The sequence below is a fragment of the Gouania willdenowi genome, chromosome 3, assembly GCF_900634775.1.
Source record: "Gouania willdenowi chromosome 3, fGouWil2.1, whole genome shotgun sequence".
In the NCBI taxonomy this organism is placed as follows: domain Eukaryota; kingdom Metazoa; phylum Chordata; class Actinopteri; order Blenniiformes; family Gobiesocidae; genus Gouania; species Gouania willdenowi.
Window position 1 is genome coordinate 29698577 of NC_041046.1, and position 17932 is coordinate 29716508.

The 17932-nt window shown below is 37.1% G+C and overlaps 1 protein-coding gene across 1 annotated transcript; it reads right to left on the bottom strand.

Annotated features, from left to right (window-relative positions):
• mtmr10 (myotubularin related protein 10) lies at positions 1-17932 on the bottom strand. Its single transcript, XM_028440998.1, has 16 exons — positions 17315-17932; positions 13949-14006; positions 11141-11277; positions 10683-10755; positions 10156-10298; positions 7512-7605; positions 7232-7379; positions 5803-5890; positions 5562-5650; positions 5346-5476; positions 5131-5200; positions 4940-5010; positions 4583-4755; positions 4327-4497; positions 3471-3653; positions 1-3356 (listed from the first exon to the last, which is right to left on the bottom strand). The coding sequence occupies exons 1-16, from the start codon at positions 17369-17371 to the stop codon at positions 2742-2744; spliced, it is 2301 nt and encodes a 766-aa protein (XP_028296799.1). The 5' UTR covers positions 17372-17932; the 3' UTR covers positions 1-2741.

The window sequence follows — 17932 nt, forward strand, 5'->3', positions numbered from 1 at the left end:
ACAATGAAGGCTAAACTTTTGTAAAGAAACAAACAGCTTCAGTGCAACACCCCAGAGATTAGCTAGGAGTTAGAAAAACAAACCTGTTTAAACTCAAATAACACGTTTTAAACCTCAAATACACATGGAACAGTTGGGGTATTAATGTGATGAGAACTATGTGCCAAACCTCTCATTGACACCTTATACGGAAATGAAAATCTGCACTTTATAAATGTTGAAACTGAGAAACATTTATTCAGACCTTCCTCTATTCTGGATTTGATGTTACCAAATATAGAAATATTGAATAAATAGAAATAAAATAAAAAAAAAAAGACTGCAGGGAAAGCATAAAGAGTTGTTGAATAATGACTGGTCTGAGAGGCTGAACACTCTCCAGGCCACGCTGTGAAAAACTGTGCACACAAGTAAGAGAATATATCTACATATATTTAAAAAGTCAATTTTAACATGATGGGTTGCCAATGATCTTCAGGTGCTGACACTGCCCTGCATGCATGATGTTAATCAATGCTTGAATCAAGAAATGCATGTCATCACTGCAATATTAAACTCCATCAGTGCTCCATTAGACCACTGGGATTTTTATTAGCACAAAGACAGAAAGCGCTCATAATTGAAGGAATCAACAAAGGGTCAACAGATGTGAGCAAAACATTTTGCCTTTCAGATGGCAGTGAATGTGTGGCTGACTTTGTTTCAAAAATCAAACTCAAAATTGGCCTAAAACCTCTCAGTTTCAACATTTTTTAGGTTATTTTTGGTACTCATATTAAAAAAAAAAATCATTTGCACATAATGGCAATCATGTTCATATTTCACCATCTAATACCATGCATTACAGTTGTTGAGCTTGGTTACAAAAATCAGTCCGTCATTCCATAAAGAAAAATAGCAGTCATAGCAAGGACAGCATCCCACTTGTATAGTATTTAAATAAAGGAATAAATACATCTGCTGGTAATCACTTTCAAACTGTGCCACTGGGGAGTAACACAGTCATCATACAGTGATAGCAGAGGTTACCAACGGCAATTAGTAGAAAACACAGCATATAAATATATCTTCATAAAATATTAAGACTGAATTAAGAATAAACATTTTAGTACCATTATTCAAAAATAGTAGATCGATATAATCCATTTATATTTGCCCAAAATATATTCAACAGTTGCCTTAAAGCAATCAATCCTATATAGTATATACTGAGTAAAATGTGCAAGTAATAGCTTTCAGGAGAGCTGGTTTGCACTCACATTAAACTCTATTAGGAAACACCTAAACTAGTTATTGCCAAAGGAAGACCAGCACACAGTACAAGGTCAAAAACCACGTTCTTAAAGTCACTAAAGGAGTATAAGGCAATCATCTTAAAACCCATTCATTCAATTCTCCATCAAGCTAAGCTTCTTATGGACTTTGAGGAGCTCAGTTGTTTCATTCCCTCCCAAGAATGCTAACTGTTAGCTCATAGCTTGTTCTTACATGGACCTCAGTATTAGTATGCTAGCTTAGTCTGCAGAAACAGTAGTTACATCTGCTCATAAAAACCAGTGGCCTAAGCAGAGCCGAGGAAAAGAAAAATAAATTCAAGACAGAATTATGTGGGACAATGTTCAGCTCCTTTAAGCGGGGTATAGTCACCTGAAGTTACAGCAAATTATCCATTTCTGTCATTTACACAAAACTTTAAAGTGTGACACTTTGCATCAGGTGAGCTATTATTGCTTTGCCGTCAAAAAAAAAACAAAGACAAAAAAAAGAGGTCCCTCTAACTGAAACAGTGCCAGATACCTAAACCATAAACACTAGGCTTAGACTGGATTTAAAACTTTGTTCTTCCCTTTACTTTCAAATATGAACAGCATTCTCTGTAGTGCTTTACCAGTACCCCGATTTAAACAGTTAAACACAGCCCCTTAAAAAAATTATTTTACAAATATCTACCCCAGATTGAAGTCCACGTTTCCTCTCAATTTCACTGCATTACGATTTAAAAAAGCTAAATATTGTATCAAAACAAGTTTTTATCAAAGTCAAACCCAAAAATCACAACCCCAGCTACCTAATGATAAACTACCTAATTAACCTTTGAAATGATTATTTATAGGAAATAGACTCTAACTGCGTAAAACAAAAATAGCACTCTATTACATTCAAAGGGACCTGAACCTTTTGTTATAACAAAGCAGATTACTCATTCCCAGTGTTACTGTTTTTCCTCTTTATCTAACAATACAAAAATCTATATAAATCTTTAATTATGCTTTCTGAAAGGCACAGAAAAGTAGTTTTTGAAAAGCACGATCGATGCTGCAAAAAAATGTGCCTTTTCTATCAAAGCCCAAACTATCCAAGGGGGAGACAATCAAATCCATTTCACTGATGCACAAAAACCAAATGACCAGATTTCAATTTTTGTTTACAACGAATCACCAGAAAATCTAGTAAAGAGTGTTGTCACACCCTTACTTCAAATCTAGAATTCAATCTTAAAAACTTTAAGTGCAACAATACAGTCAACTCAGCAAAAAGTTAAACTGCACAGAGACAGAAAAAGAAAGGATATGTCGCAGGATATGTCGCAGTCAGGTGACCTCAGTCACAATGACACCTTTCATTTTCCAGGTTTTTTGTTTTTTTAGCTTTTTTAAAGAAGAAATGTGAGAAAATATGGTGGTGGTTAGTTTTTAGAGTCTGCACGGACACAGTGATGAGAGCCATAGGGCTTTATTTACTCAGACAGTGTCATTAGCTAGAGTCTCTGTTGAAAGCCAGATTCTTGCCCCGTTCAAAAATTTGCTAATGGGAGTCCCATAGACATAGCGACGGCACAGGTTACCAGCAGGGTTGAAGGGAAAGGAGGAGGTGAGATAGTCGGGGGGTGTCTGGGGCTCATCTGGGGAGTAAGCCCTAAAATACATATTTCTCTGCTCTGAAGGACGCCCTCTTTGCCCTTTGAGTGGGGTGCTGGCTGGACTGGCTCCCTTATACTGCCTGAGCTGGCTCCGCAGGATCTCTATTTCATCAACCAGTTGGGAGAGCTTGTGGTAGGCAGTGATTGGACCTCCTTTGGAAATGCAGGCCTCTGGAACCCAGCGCAGGAAGAAGAGCTTCCACAGAGCCATGTGAGATGGCATGAGCACAGGAATGAGCAGGCCGTGCAGGTCCGCGGGGCGTGAAAACCACTCTTTGAAGTAGCGCTCTGATGGGCTTTCGTCTTTCGCTGGTGAAAAATCAGGCTTCAGCTCTGACATCAGAGAGCCACGCCGAGGGAGTGTGTCTTCTCCACCCCTAAGGCCATTACGAAGGGATGTGGCTGATCCTCGCAGGGTGGAGCTGAAGCTTTTTTGCTAATGAAGCAACACAAAAACAAAACAATCAAGATGAAGAATCTTCTGCAACCTTTCATCTGAATCCCATATAAACATAAGAGCAGATACTGTGTGAAACTCAGCGTGTCAGACCTTTGTGCGACTGAAAGATTTCACTTCTCCATTTTGAACACAGGCAGCTCCTTTGCCTACATACATGGGGTTGTTAAAGAGGGTTTGATCCTTGGTAGAGTACTGCAGAGACCATTCCCAAACAGAAGGAAAATAAAGAGTCGGATCTTCTGCTGAAGGGATGGCTTTATTCTTTGCAAATTCCTACGGCAGAAAGACAATGTTATGATGAGTTTGCAGAAACAAACATACACAAAAATATAAGCTCCAGCTGTAAAAACTATTTTCTTTATCTAATACCTAATGTCTACTTTTGTAAACAAGAGAAACACGTGTGTGTATTCCAGAAAAGGACACTGTATGCCAGACATGCAAATACACTATTCAAATATCTGCTTCTCAATAAGCCAAAGATAAATAAAGATGTTCACATTGCCCTGTAAATGTGAGCTCAAGGATGGGGTGCTATCAGGAACTGATGGGTTGCCAACTGTAAATAAAGTTGGCATAAGAATTTCTAAATCAGAAACATCCAATAAGGAACTAATCATATTATTTCAACAAATTCAATCCGAATATGAAGAACAGCCAATCAGTGGTTTCTCGGAAGATGTAACGTGGGCTGGTTTGGTAAAATCTCTAGCCACAGATGATCTCATTCCAGAAAGCCTAATAGAAAGAGCTTCCAAGTCTAAGAAGCCATACATCCCCAAGTGCAATACAAAGAATTGCAATCTAATATCTATTGAATGAGTGTGGGTTTGGTGGTTTGTTTGAAGCATTTAAAGGTTCATTCCTCTCCAGCATATCAAAACTTTCTAAAAACTGAATGTGCATTTTATAATTCAAATTTTAGAGAAACAAGTATAAACATTACCATCAAGTTCTGTGCACGTTGTTTGGAGGAACTGAAGAGGAATGTGCTGAAGAGAGGGATCCACATGCTGTCACTCAACACGGTCAAATAGGCCTCTGTGAACTCAAAGGCTGCTGGGTATTGGTTCATCATCTGCCACACACAGTCCAGGAACAGCACGAACAATGGGGACTTTGGGGGGGAAAAAAGGGGACATGAAACAAAGAGTCGTGGGAAACTGTAATAGTTGGCTCTTATTTTTTCTGTAAACATCTACCTCCTCTTTGTCATTCTTCTTTAAGTGGTTACATCTGTCCAAGAAGCGATGGCCTGCCATCACCCACTCCTTCTGCACCAAACTCTGAAATCCAATCAAGCTGCGATAGTGAGGGTCCAACATCAGCTGGACCAGGGAGGACACCACGCAGTTTAAGTCTCGGTCTTCTTCTTCTATATTCATGTAGAGTTAAAAAAAAAAACAAAAAAAAAAAACTTTGAGAATAAATGCACTTCAAGGTTAAAAGCAGTTAAAGGAAAAAAAAATGCGGTCAATTTTAATGTTAACTCAAGAGAAACAAATTCACATCAGTTAAGACTGACAATGATAAGATGGTTCTGCTGTAGGTTTGCATACCTTGGATAATGACAGAGACATTCTTTCCATCCAGGTAGTACACAATCTCAGCAGACTGCTTTAAAAAGGCCCTAGGTTTACAAAAAAAAGACATGTTTTCCAATTTAGTAGCTACTCCTTGTAACAACATCATGAACATCAGAAAACTGATCTTCACCTTGTTTTGCTAAGCTGTCAGCTGATTTACATACCTGACAAACTCCAGCCATCGCGAGTTCTCAATTGTCGAAAGCCATCTCTCCTCAGACTCTTCAAAAGGATCTGCATATTCAAAACAGGCCAACACTTTAACACCAATTAAAATTAAACAGATGATTAAGTAATTCTTTAGATTTCATGTGACGTATTCATGCAAATGTATCACACCGTCCACGACAGCTGGACTAAAAGTTCCAATGCAACTCACCAAGGGTGCAGATCTGCCTAATTTTGATGAAGGCATTTTGAATCTCTAGGATATTTGGCAAGCACTTGTCTAGCTCTGATTTTAGGACTTCGCTGCGATGTGGATGACTTCTTGTAATGGCGGTAAAGATCCTAAAAAAAAAAAAAAAGTCAAAATTCCTGACAAAGAGCTCACACATGCAATAATGCCATAATTGAGAAAACATGCATGCATTACTTTTGATCTGTCTTTCTTTGCGTTAATGGATCTACTACGCTGGCCATGCGAACAAGAGCACTTCCATTATGGTGATTCCAGCACCACAACTACAAAAAAAAAGCACAATACAATCGTTGTGTGGATAATTCAAGAAAAACTTGGAATACATAAAACCACTAGTTAAAAATAAAACAGCATTTTTACACTGAATTTTAAAAACAGCAAACAAAACTTTATGAAATGTGGAGATGAGACTCACAGGGACGCGCATGTCAGTGAAGTACAATGAGTATTGCTTTAAGTCTTGATCTGCCATAGAAACTGGAACCACGATGAACTCTGGAAGACTAAAAAACAAAGAAAAATTGTAAAATATTGGGTAAAACAAATAGCATTAAATATCAAAAAGACTTGTGTATTCATTAATATGTCAAGATCCATCTGGTCAGAAAAACAGAAAGCAAATGAGTCAAGTTATCTCCAATTCAAAGGACCTATTTTTAGACCTATTGACAAGCATAAAATGATTGCTTAGCCAATAGCATCAGGAAGAATAACCCTTCATGTATACTTTTTACAATGATTTGCTTAAGAAGCACTTGCATACTGTATATTCTTGAATTTACTCAAACTAAGAAGTTGTTCGAATATGGTCAACTTAAAAAAATAACTAAGAATCAGAATCAGGAAAAACTTTATTAATCCCCGAGGGGTAATTAGAATGACAAAAAGTGGCATATTAAAGAAAATTAACACTAATAATAAAAATTGTACACACGCAGGAAAAAAGGAGAACGATCTGAAATAAAGGGTGGTAAACCAGGTGCGTCTCTGATTCCTTTGGTGGCGCTGTTTCTTCAAATGCTGTGAGGAATTCACTGACATTGCGGCACTTTTCTGTCTGCTGCACAAACATTTATAATGTAGAAACAAAACAAACAAAATAAAACTACAACTTTAAAACCTAATGATATGCTTTCCCCCTAATTTAATGTGGCTGTTCCATCAGGTCCTATAACTTTACTCTTAACAGTCCATGAAAAACAGGCAGATTCGGACAGAAATCATCCCATTGATTTGAGTTAATGCAGCAACAGAGTCTGTCAATCAGTCGATCAGCAGCATTTGAAGATGATCATTTGCAAGTCTGAGCTCCGGAGCAGCGCTCAGCTGAGTCTGGCCTGATGCTCCAGCCATCAACGCGACACAAGAGTTTTACAGTCAAAACATGGAGAGAAAGACACAGGAGCTGATTGGAGCGGTGTTTTGTGTCAATACTTACTGCAGCGGATCTGTGTGTGTGTGTGTTTGCACCTGCATGTCAGTCATAGTATTTTCCGGTGCTAAAACAGTCACCTCAAATAGTTACAGGTTTGATGACTTGCATTGAGCCCACTGCATTAATTTATTTGCATTTCCTGCGCCCATTTTTTTGCATCCCTCATGAGAGCCGCCTACTTTACATATTCATCAGAGGAAATGGATTGTGGGTGCATTGTGACGCACAGAAGATGCACAGTCCTGATTCCCTGGGGTTTGTACCCCTTATTAGTGTGTGGAGTTTTAATAGCCCTAAATCTTTAGTGAATCTGACTCTCAGATACAAGATGGCATTTAAGCAGAGATGAATAAAACATAACATCCATAAACACTTTAAATACTTATATCAGAATATCAGCATTGCCCACCTCGGTGAGATAATGTAATCTTCATTAATGGAGCACACCCTCCACTCTGAAGCACTCGTTCTCTTGATCTCACGATCCCAGTCAGACGAACGGTCAAAAAAAGGAGTTCGTAGCCCTGTCCTCTGGGGGTAGCCATTGACTCGCTCCCCTGAGAACACAAAAACAATCACAGTTCTTGACTATAATGCACAAAAAAACATTTGCCATTTCTGAAATGTAATATTCAAAATAACTGTTCTAATCAAACATGGGTTACAAACAATAAAGAACACCTCAGTACCTTTAAATTCATGATAGCGTCGTCCCTGATACTCAAAGCCAAAGAGCAGTTGGAGGTCAGCTGGGTGCGAATAGTGACCAATAGCAAGACAAACCTACCAAACAAACACAAAATATCTAAAAAAAAGCATGTCATGAACATGGATTTCAATTTAGGCCGTCATTTATCAATTAATTAGGAACCCATTTATATCACAGTCATTCCTGTTTCAACACAAATTTAATTTTTGTGGTAAAATGAATTGAACTGAACCCTCTGTCAGACAGCTCACTGCCCCAAGGTGGAGTGGACTGAAGCTCTCAGTGACTCACAAAGCAGTCCTTTCACTGGAAAAGCAGTGAGTAACACAGATGGACACAAAGTGTGTGCATGGACGAGCCTGCTCCCTACTCTGTAATTTCCTATTGCAAAAATAAGCTATTATAGCCTGGCATTATTCCACATGTCACACAGAAAAAGACCTGTGCCCTGTTTTCGGCTCACACTGTAATTACATACAGTATATGGTGTCCATAAAAACGCCCAAAGACAGGAGGGAGCACAGTTTTCACCCCTTTTTTTTTTTTTTTTTTTTTAAATGGAGGTACTTTATGCTACTACAGTCGGGTGCACAAAACAAATGATGTACAGGATTATGAAAAACGACAGAGATCAGACTTTAAACTTTTATTCACAATGGCCACGTTACATGTTTTTAATACGGAATTAGTTATTCCGAATTAAATCATTCCGAATTAAAGTGTTCTGCTTTGTGTTTACATGGTAATAGTAATTGCCGAATTGAGGTTTACATGGAAAACTGGTTTATTCAGCTTTAGTTCATTCGGCTTTAGGTCTGGGGGTTGAGAAGGCTCTAATTGGACAGGGGGCGAACATGACAAATCACGTCAATCACGCCTATTGGGAAAAACACACAACAAACCTGTTATTGTCAGCTGTAACACAGAAGACCACACATGAGAACTGTTTTCACCTTTATTTTGATTGTAGTTTTGAAGCAGCAGCTCAACAATAACACACTTTGGTCCACAGAGCGGAAGAAATAGGAACCAATCACCGGTAAATAAAGCCAGTACAACTCCGGAAAACAATAACCAGGAATAAATAGTTGCTTCCTGGTAAAGATAGTAGCTCTAACAACTGTTACAATGATAAACTTGGTGATATTACAGCCTGTGCAGCAGTATGGGGACACATTTACTCCGTCTCAGGGAGAACAGGCTTCGCCAGTCCGATGAAGCCGTTCCGTTTGCTGATCTCCATGTGTGTGATAACTCCATGTGTCCGTGTTAATGTCCACATGTTTATGCCTCCGTCCATCCCCTTTTTTCATTATATCCATGTCTTTTAAGGCTCTTAATAAAAAGTGTTGGCTCTATTCCGGTCCGCCATGTTAGATTATGTCGTCACCCAGCAAGTCATCGCCGCAAGTCGCACATGCGCAAAACGACTGGAATTAACTTAAAGCTGAATTAAGTGTTGATAACTCTTTACAAGACAGAGGAATTATGTAATTCGGAATTGACAACGAAATAAACCAGCCACCTAATTTGGAATTAAGTTTAATTCAGAATAATTTAGCATTTAGGAATTAAGTGTTTACAAGGTCAGGTTAAAGAGGAATTATTAAAGCTCCCATGTAAACGTGGCCATTGAGGCACATCTTTAACTTTCCTTAAGACAACGATCAATAGCTGTTTTACAAAGCTTTTACACCATTTATCCATCGTATTAAAAAATGTAGAATTATTTTGAACATTTCTGTCTTTACTATTACAGCAACAAATACCATTATTGTTGTGTCGCTCTCTCGAGTCGACAAAGATGACATTTCCCTTGATAACCCCACTAAACTGAAGCATGAAACATTTGTTCATTGACTGTATATGGGGAGGAAATGAGTCAGAGCTGATGAACAGAATTAAAATCCTGTTTCCTTTCCTTTGAATGTCCATTGTTCCCTATGTCCCGTCTTTCTTAACTGCCTCTGTTAAATGGCTTTTAGAGGAGCTACAGTACGATGGTTATTTCTAGTCACACAGACAGCAACAATGTGACACTTGAAAGTTTGTGTTGGGTCAACGTGTGTTAATGAGGAAGTGGTCACAGCACTGAAACAGAGAGTTTGAGGGTTTTTCCCATAATACAGACAGTAAGTCAGAGAAAACGGTTTTAATTCATTCGTTTTTTAAGTGTAACAACTGAAAAAAAACTGTTATGTTATTTAGAGTAAATATCTTTTCAAATTGCTACAATAAGTCCACCTTTGAGCAAAGCTAAATATGCAAGAGTATAAATATTGTTTATTTTGTTTTATAGAACAAGTAAGAAATTAGAAAGCCCATTTAGAAGGTTAAGATAAATAATTGTTAGATTAGATAATATGTAGATACTACTTTATAATGCAAGTGTATATATATATATACACATATGTATATATATATATACATATATATATATATATATAAGATTGGTGTTTAACGTCTTGACACTAGCCTAATGGGACAGAGGATGAAAATTAGCCCCCTAGCTACAATCCCATGTATTCAAATGTAAATGTTTATTAATAAATATCGTCCAATTTAAAAAACAAAAAAAACACACACACACTAAAAACACAAAAAGCCTTTTGCAGTCCCCGTACCTTTCTGGCACTCTCGGGCCCAGCTTCATTAAAACAGAAGCGTAAGATGCGCAGGTCTTTGCAGTAAAGGATGAGCTCTGTTGGGTTGAACTTCAGCTTTTGGTTAGAGCCCAAAACTTTCTTCTTCCCCTTTGTGTCATTGACTGAAAGGAGTATAAAAACAAAAGCTGTTACCGTGGGATTGTTTTTAAACATAATAAAATGATCTTTCAGTCTAAAACAATGACTCGTGTCGAATATCTAATTATGCGCTTCAATACAAATGGTATTGTATGGTACAGTGTGAAAGGTTAGCTTCTTTTTTGATCTCAACAGTCAAACAATAGTGCAGGAATCGACAGATGTAGAATATAAAAACAAAGTGAATCTGTGCCATTGAACTCTGCTGTGGTTCAGAATGTGGTTGAATACTAAAAGACTAATCAAACATCAACAGCATATCTAAATTACATTCTGATTATGGAAGACTATTATAAAAGTTTGATAATAGGAGGTGAAACAAATCCAAATATTCACAGATAAGTTACCTGTTACCACTTGCTCCAGACAGGTCAACGGAATGTCATGTTCTCCAAGAAGCTTGTGGGACAGCCGCCTCTTCTGCAACAGAGCCACAGAAAAACATCCAAAACATGGTAGGCATTTTGTAGATATTTTACAATTCAGACCAACATTCTTAGAAAGTTTCAAAACCCTAGTTGGTGTCAAGTACTGTTCCAAAGACCGAGCAAAGATGTGATTTAATTTGTTATACAACTGGATAGAGACAATATTAACAGCTCCACTTCTTCAGCACAACTATTGCCCATGCAGGAAAGTAGATGTTTCCAATCCAAAATAAGTTCAGTACACATGAGGGCGTACTCGTTACCGTAGACTGTTTAGTAAATGCTCATGGTACAGAGTAAACTGTAACGCTTTAATGACAGTCCTCTGATTCAATTCTGTTTGTCCACATGAACTATTAGCACATCTACAAGAATACCTGCTTATGTGGGTCATCATTAGGGATGAATGAGACCTTGAAGTTGGTACAAATTAATTTCCCCCAGAGGTCATCCTGGTTGTTTTCTGTGTTGATGCATTTCCTCACAAAGTTTGCCTCATTGACGACTATCTCACCTGGGAAATAAACAAACGGGGGGGGGGGGGGGGGGGGGGGGGGAGCAGGAAAAAACTTTTCTTATTGTCGTGCAACAGTTAAACTCAACTTATTTGTGTTTCTCAGCATTAACATTACAAGGTGAAAAGAAACATTTCTTTGTGCATGCTGATGAACATGCATAAATAAAAGAATAAATAAATAGCATTTATGGCATATATTTAGGTATTAAGTGATTTATTTATTTATGGTATACATATTTAGGTATTGAGTGATTTATTCATTCATGGCATGTATCTGTAGGTATTAATTCATTCATTTATTTTTAAATATGGCAGAGTTGATCCTCCATACTCAGGGCTATTTGTTTTCCTGTATAGGAAACACCTGCGTTTGGGTCTTGCTCGGAAAAGAACACGTTCATTAGCTGTCAGAGGCTGCGGTGAAAGTTACAAAGACTTGTTGTGCCAACATGTGGCAAAATAATTGGTTCTTCATATTATTTATTAATCTATAGATGAATATATAATATTGCTTCAGGCCTGAATGTCCCTTGAGGTGTGTATAACCACACAGTTAGCAATTGTGTAGTGAAGTGCATTTCTGTTTTTTTTTTGTCATTCCCTGCAAATGCACTGTTGACTACAAATTACCTTAAATTAGACATCGTCTATTCATGACATTTATTTTCCCAATTTACTGAAGCATTTTTTAATGTATTACCATTGCTAGAAAATTTTAAAAAAAACAACTTTCTTTTAACCTTCTCCCTTTTCCTATCGACAAAATTATGAGCGACAGCTAAGCAGATAAAAAGGATCTCTAGTGTTGATAAAACACATTGAGGGAATTTACTGTTAAACAAAGCTTTAGTAAAATGCTTAATCCCTAAATATGGTACAAATATGAAAGCTGCACTACCATATTTAGGCCCTGCATGAACCAGAGAGCAATACAATATTCAAATGAGTATAACTACCTTTGGTTCTGCCACATGCAACTTGCATTATGGTTTTTATTGGATCTTTAGGTTAAAAAGACTCCTTTTTATAGACCGTTTTATAAGCAGCAAAACCTCTGACCTTATATAATCAGAATCTGTTTAAGGCAGTTTCATAAATATAGCTACAAAGATTTGGCATGCAAATTAAAAATTATGAAAACTGGATTACAGGGTGGAGCCACCCAATTATCAAACCTGCGCAGTCTGGCATCCAGACCAACACGATAGAAACGAAAAAAGTCAATAGTTTTTCTCAGTAGTAGTAACACAAAATTATACAATATAAAGTTATGGACTTACAGTAGGTGTTGATTAAGAGATTAGACAGTCGCAGTTCTTTAAATATGGTTTGCGGATCTTTAAAATCCTTCACTTGCAAAACATTTCCTTAGCCATACAACATGTCGCCACCATTATTCGCAAAGGTTATTATGACAATTACTTATTTAACTGGTTTGAGATGCTTGTTAGACCAGTCTGATAAAACAGTGCAGGGTGTATAAAACAAAGAGGCATTGTCCAACATGTAAAGTGATGTATGAAATGTAAATGTTTTGCAAATCAAACTTTTAATCCTTTGTGCAATTTTTAATGCAAGCTCCAAAGGTTTGGTTTGTCCTCTGGAAGACAACAGATGATATGGTCAGCATTGTTGGGGACTATGGGTGTGACGAGATCTCGTGCCGCAAGATTTTTTTATTTATTTTATGTGAGCTAACCAACCCTTTATTTGTGACCTGTGGGGGCAATAATGCGCCTTTGCTATGTCTAGCCTGCCAGAACCTAACGCAGGAGAAGGAAAAGAAGAGGAGGAGGAGGAGTACATTTTATTTCTAGTTTCAATTTGTGGAAGAAAATGTTTATTAACAGTTATAAGAACATGGCTGTGTAGTTGCAACATGTTAATGAGATACTGTACTTGGTCAGGCTCTGTTTGCACTATTTGCACTCTGTATTGACTGAGTATAACTTTGATTTGGTTTTGCACATAATATTGTTTGCACTTGAAAAAAGAAAGAAATATATCATTTTGTTTATTTTATTTTAACTTTCATAAATTTTAGTTTACGTTTCAATTTGTGGAAGAAGAAGAAGTTTATTAAAAGCTTGCTTGTAAAGAGTTATAATAAAACATTTCAAAATGCATGTGCAACTCGGTTAAATAAAAGTCTGTTGGTCCAGTCATATTTTGTCATTGTAATTTTCCTAAAATCTCGCCTCGTCTTGTTCTCGTGAACCCAATATCGTGTCTCGTCTCGTGAGCTGAGTGTATCATAACACCTCCATAGGGGACTATGAAAACCTTTGTCCCAAACACACCGACTGTATTCAAAAAACCATATTTCAGGAGCAATGACAGAATAGACACTCAGCAGTGTTACAGCCATAATTAAACCTGAAACATCTGTTTTTCACTGTGATGTCACACTTGAAGTTGACGATATTATCAATCACTGTTGTCAAAATACAAGTTTGTTGCTGTAGTAACCATCAGGTCCCATCATATTTTACACATAGGAGAAATAAACATACAGAACAGCAACAACAAAAAATATTGTAATAGAAAGTTTTTGATAATTGTTTCAAAATGAATTTATTTATGCCTTGGCAGCCTCAGGTAAGAAGCCCTGTGGTCTGTGTTTAGTGGGAAGAAAAAAAGAAAAAAAATAAATAAATAAAAAACTTACCTATAAGTAACTTTGGTTCCAACTTCTTAATGGGTGGTTCAACAGATTTGTTTTCAGTCTAGATGAAAGAAAACCAAATAAAGAAAGTTACTTCAGAGCTTCTTCTAAGGCCAGCTCAGCAGGATGATTAATAAATAATGAAAAGGTGGTAATGCTATGCAAAAACACTCGTTTTTTTATCAATAAATTACTTAATCCCCATAGAATTCATTTATGGTAATTAACTGTATCCGTCACAACTATACTGAGCAGACACTAATACATTTTAATATTGTTTGTGCTAGTTTAGTTTATCGAACTAGCAACAAGGTGGTAAGTAAGGATCTCCTAAAATGACCTGAAGCTGGGCTACATATCAATAGTGATTTATTTCTGTCTTTGAAAAAACTGCTCTTTGCTTTTAAGGAGTTATTTCAAAGTGCAGACATTGACATTAAAATGCCAGGACTTTTAGGAGCAGGTGTAAAAAAAAAAAATTTAAAAAAATAATCTAACGGTTATAGGTTTAGGCTAATTTAACAATCAAAAGAGTCATCATGTTGTGTGTCAACATGTCAACTCTTTGGCTCATCTGATTTCAATAGGGATGTAACGATTAATCGTAAGGCAGTTAAAAATCGATTCATAGGTATCACAGTTCACATCGACACTGTGAAAATTGAATCGCAGTACTTTTTTTAAACAGCAGAAGGCGCTATATATTTGTCTTTCTCTTGTCCAAAAGTGTTGGCGGAGGGTGAAATCTGCTACTACTTTCTTTCTGGCCGCCTTCTACTCTTAAACATGTTTATAAATGATTCCTTACCCCTTTAGCACCGAAAGAATATCTGTAATATTACGTGAATATCTGTAAAAGTCACTGTCTGCTAGCGCATAGCATCTCTTCTTCACTGCTAGATTATCTGCATGCCAACCAACCACTAGGTTACTAGCGCCATCTGCTGGTCCAAACAAATATCTGACGTAAATACAATGCAATGACTGTTTTTCTTTTTAAAGTCCAATTGTTAAGGCACAAAATACATTTTCAGTTGCACTTTTAAAAAGAAAAAGAACAATTATGCAGTTTTGCATTGTTTACTATAGAACCAGAAATTAAATTAATAGGCTTCTTCTTCATTTGTATTATTCCTTTGTTTATTTCATTCAAGATTTATTTTTTTAGTTAAATTGCATTGTTTTGAATAATTGATCAAGGGATTATTTTGACAATGAAAAATAAAATGAAAATAGTACAGTATTTTCTAGTTTTTTCCTCAAAAAAAAATAAAGGAATATTTTTCAGTCATCATTTGTCTACAGTCCCATTTTGTAAAATAAGTCATGAGAGAATCGTATCGTGAGCCCAGTATCGTGAATTGAATCGTATCGGCAGTTGAGTGAATCGTTACATCCCTAGATTTCAGTGAATCATTGATCTGTTCAGCGACACTGTATGTGTAGTTATAAGCTCATAATTACAAGCAGTTTACATGTGTTGAGCTAAGCACAGTGTCACCTTACAGAGCTTTAAAAAACAAAAAAAACTTACTAATCAACAATGACAGACAATAAATGTATATTTATATTACAATCCTAATAATGGTGTGATGAATGCAAATTCGAGTTAAAAAAAAAAATCTTTTTCTTTTTTCACCACAGTTTTTTCAGACTTTTTTGCATTCCGTCCTTGTGGGTTACCGTAGCGCGATGTGAGCAAACCCCCTCTTTGTTTACATTTGTAACAATCACAGCCATAAAGTTGCACTTTTGACAATATATCTGATGTCTGCCATCATTTTTAAGTGCACTGGGGAAAAAAAATAATCGAAAATCGAATCGAAACTTGAATTTTTCTTTAAAAATTTGATTTTTTTTTTAGGCAAAATCACCCAGCTCTAGTGTGATGCATTGTTCCCCCATATATTATTTACCATTTATTTCAAATAAGATTCCCAACAAATGCAGGGTCCGATGCCCACAGCTGAGTCAGTGTAATTATTACATTTTCAGATGTTTCTCTGAAGGAAATGTGCTATAAATATAAAAGAAGTACTGGTACGAGATATTTCTTTAGAGAGATTGGGATACAAAGATCTTTTCAATACATGTCTAGCTCATTCTCTCTCTGCTGTTCAGTCTTTATGCTTTGGTGCACAACAAAGAAGCAGCTCATGCATGCTATGACTTTATTAAAAGTGTGTGTTGAGTGTCAAAACAAAATTTGGAGTCAGTTATTGTAAAGTAGTGCAGCATTTAAGCACTTTTTATTACTTTGAAAATGATTCATGCAAAGAAATGAACGGCTTACCTCATCTTTATGTGAAAGTAGAAGTAAGGATTTTGCAACATCACTAACCCTGAGTGTACTGCGGTCTCTCACTGAAAGCAACCTTAAGCTATATCTACAACACAGTGGGGTAAATATTAAGTACGGTAAAAGAAAGAGGGAAGTGTTGATCTTGGCCCAATGCATTTCCAATTTTAACCAGTATTATTTTCACTATGACAGCCCTACTTCCGTCAGTCTGCCCCAGGGCAGCTGTGGCTACAATAGTAGCTTACCACCACTAAGAGTGGAGTGAAAAAATAATGCCTTCATTCCGTAAAGCGACTTTGAGTTCCCAAAAAAGCGCTGTATAAAATTGATGTATTATTATTGATGCGGAGTTTCATTGATTTTTAACTCACAAATAAAAGACACTATTTACATTCAGCTAATCCAGAACTTTTAGCTCCTGTAATACTGAGGAAGGGAATAACCTTTTAGAGTGAATTTATAAAAGAAAGTAAGAAAAAGAAATTGTTACTTCTTTTAAATAAGTAATTTAAAAATCAAACCTTGTGGTTGGTGATCTGCAGGAAAGACAAAATATGTATTTCTTGTGGTAGATAACATAGTGGGCCTTTTTGAAGTTTTCAGGTTTTTGTTCACTAATATATAAGTAAAGGTTTAATAAGCACTTATACTGAAAAAATCTGGTCATGATGCTTCACAGGTCATAATACACATTTTGATGGGAATCAACAAACGAAAAACTAAGAAGAAAACGGAATTATTTGTGATTTCGAGAATTCAAGTCACTGTGAAAAGTATTTGTGAATAAAGAAAAGTTCGTTTTGAACTAATTACTTTTGTTTTGCTCCTTCAAAAGAAAAAATGCCTGCACTATTAACACATCTCATAATAAAGGGCAGATAATGTGAGGAGGTGGACAAACCCAGCTGTAAACATTCTAGCTGGCCTCCATAGCTTTCTCTACGTAGCAATTAGCAAAGCCCAGGTTTAAACAGGTACTCAACGTCAGTGAAAACACACCATTACTAAACAGGTCTGAAGTAACATAGGATGTATTTTTATCCTTTATAAACCAAGCACTTGCTTACCTGTACAGGGGGAAGGTAAGACTTGAAGGATGGTTTCATGGGTTTGACAGAAAACATTGTTTATGTCCTCACTCTGCGTGGTGTTCACCACAGTTCAAACAGGGAAAACTGTCAATAAAGTTTGCTTCGGGCTCGAATCCAAGCTTTCCGTAGGTGAACGACTCACGGAGACAGACCGGACAAGCGGCGGCTGTCCTGCATGTCGACAGGCGGTCCCGGAGGCGGATTAACTGGTTGAAAAACTTGTCAGGAGTCAACGTTGGCGTTAGCTCGCTTAGCTTTGCTAGCTCTAAAGTACTACATGAAGTTTATCACTGTCGCTGCTGCGCTGACACTTAACCGCAAAACAGCACCGAGGCGTCGGCTGGGCGTCTACATGTTTCTACACTACTCGTCACCGATTGAGTTACTCTCGCTGACTTCCTCAAAGTGTTCGCTAAACTCAGCCAAACGCAGTGCCTGACGCTGTGAACGACTTAACGGCCATGTTTATACAGCTCTGGTCCCGCCCTGCTTCCGGGCTCTGCACTTCAGCTGGGTCCGTGTCAGTGTCAGTGATACTTCAGTCAGTGAAACCATAAATAAACCACGACCAGACCTCAAAGCTCTAGTCTAAAG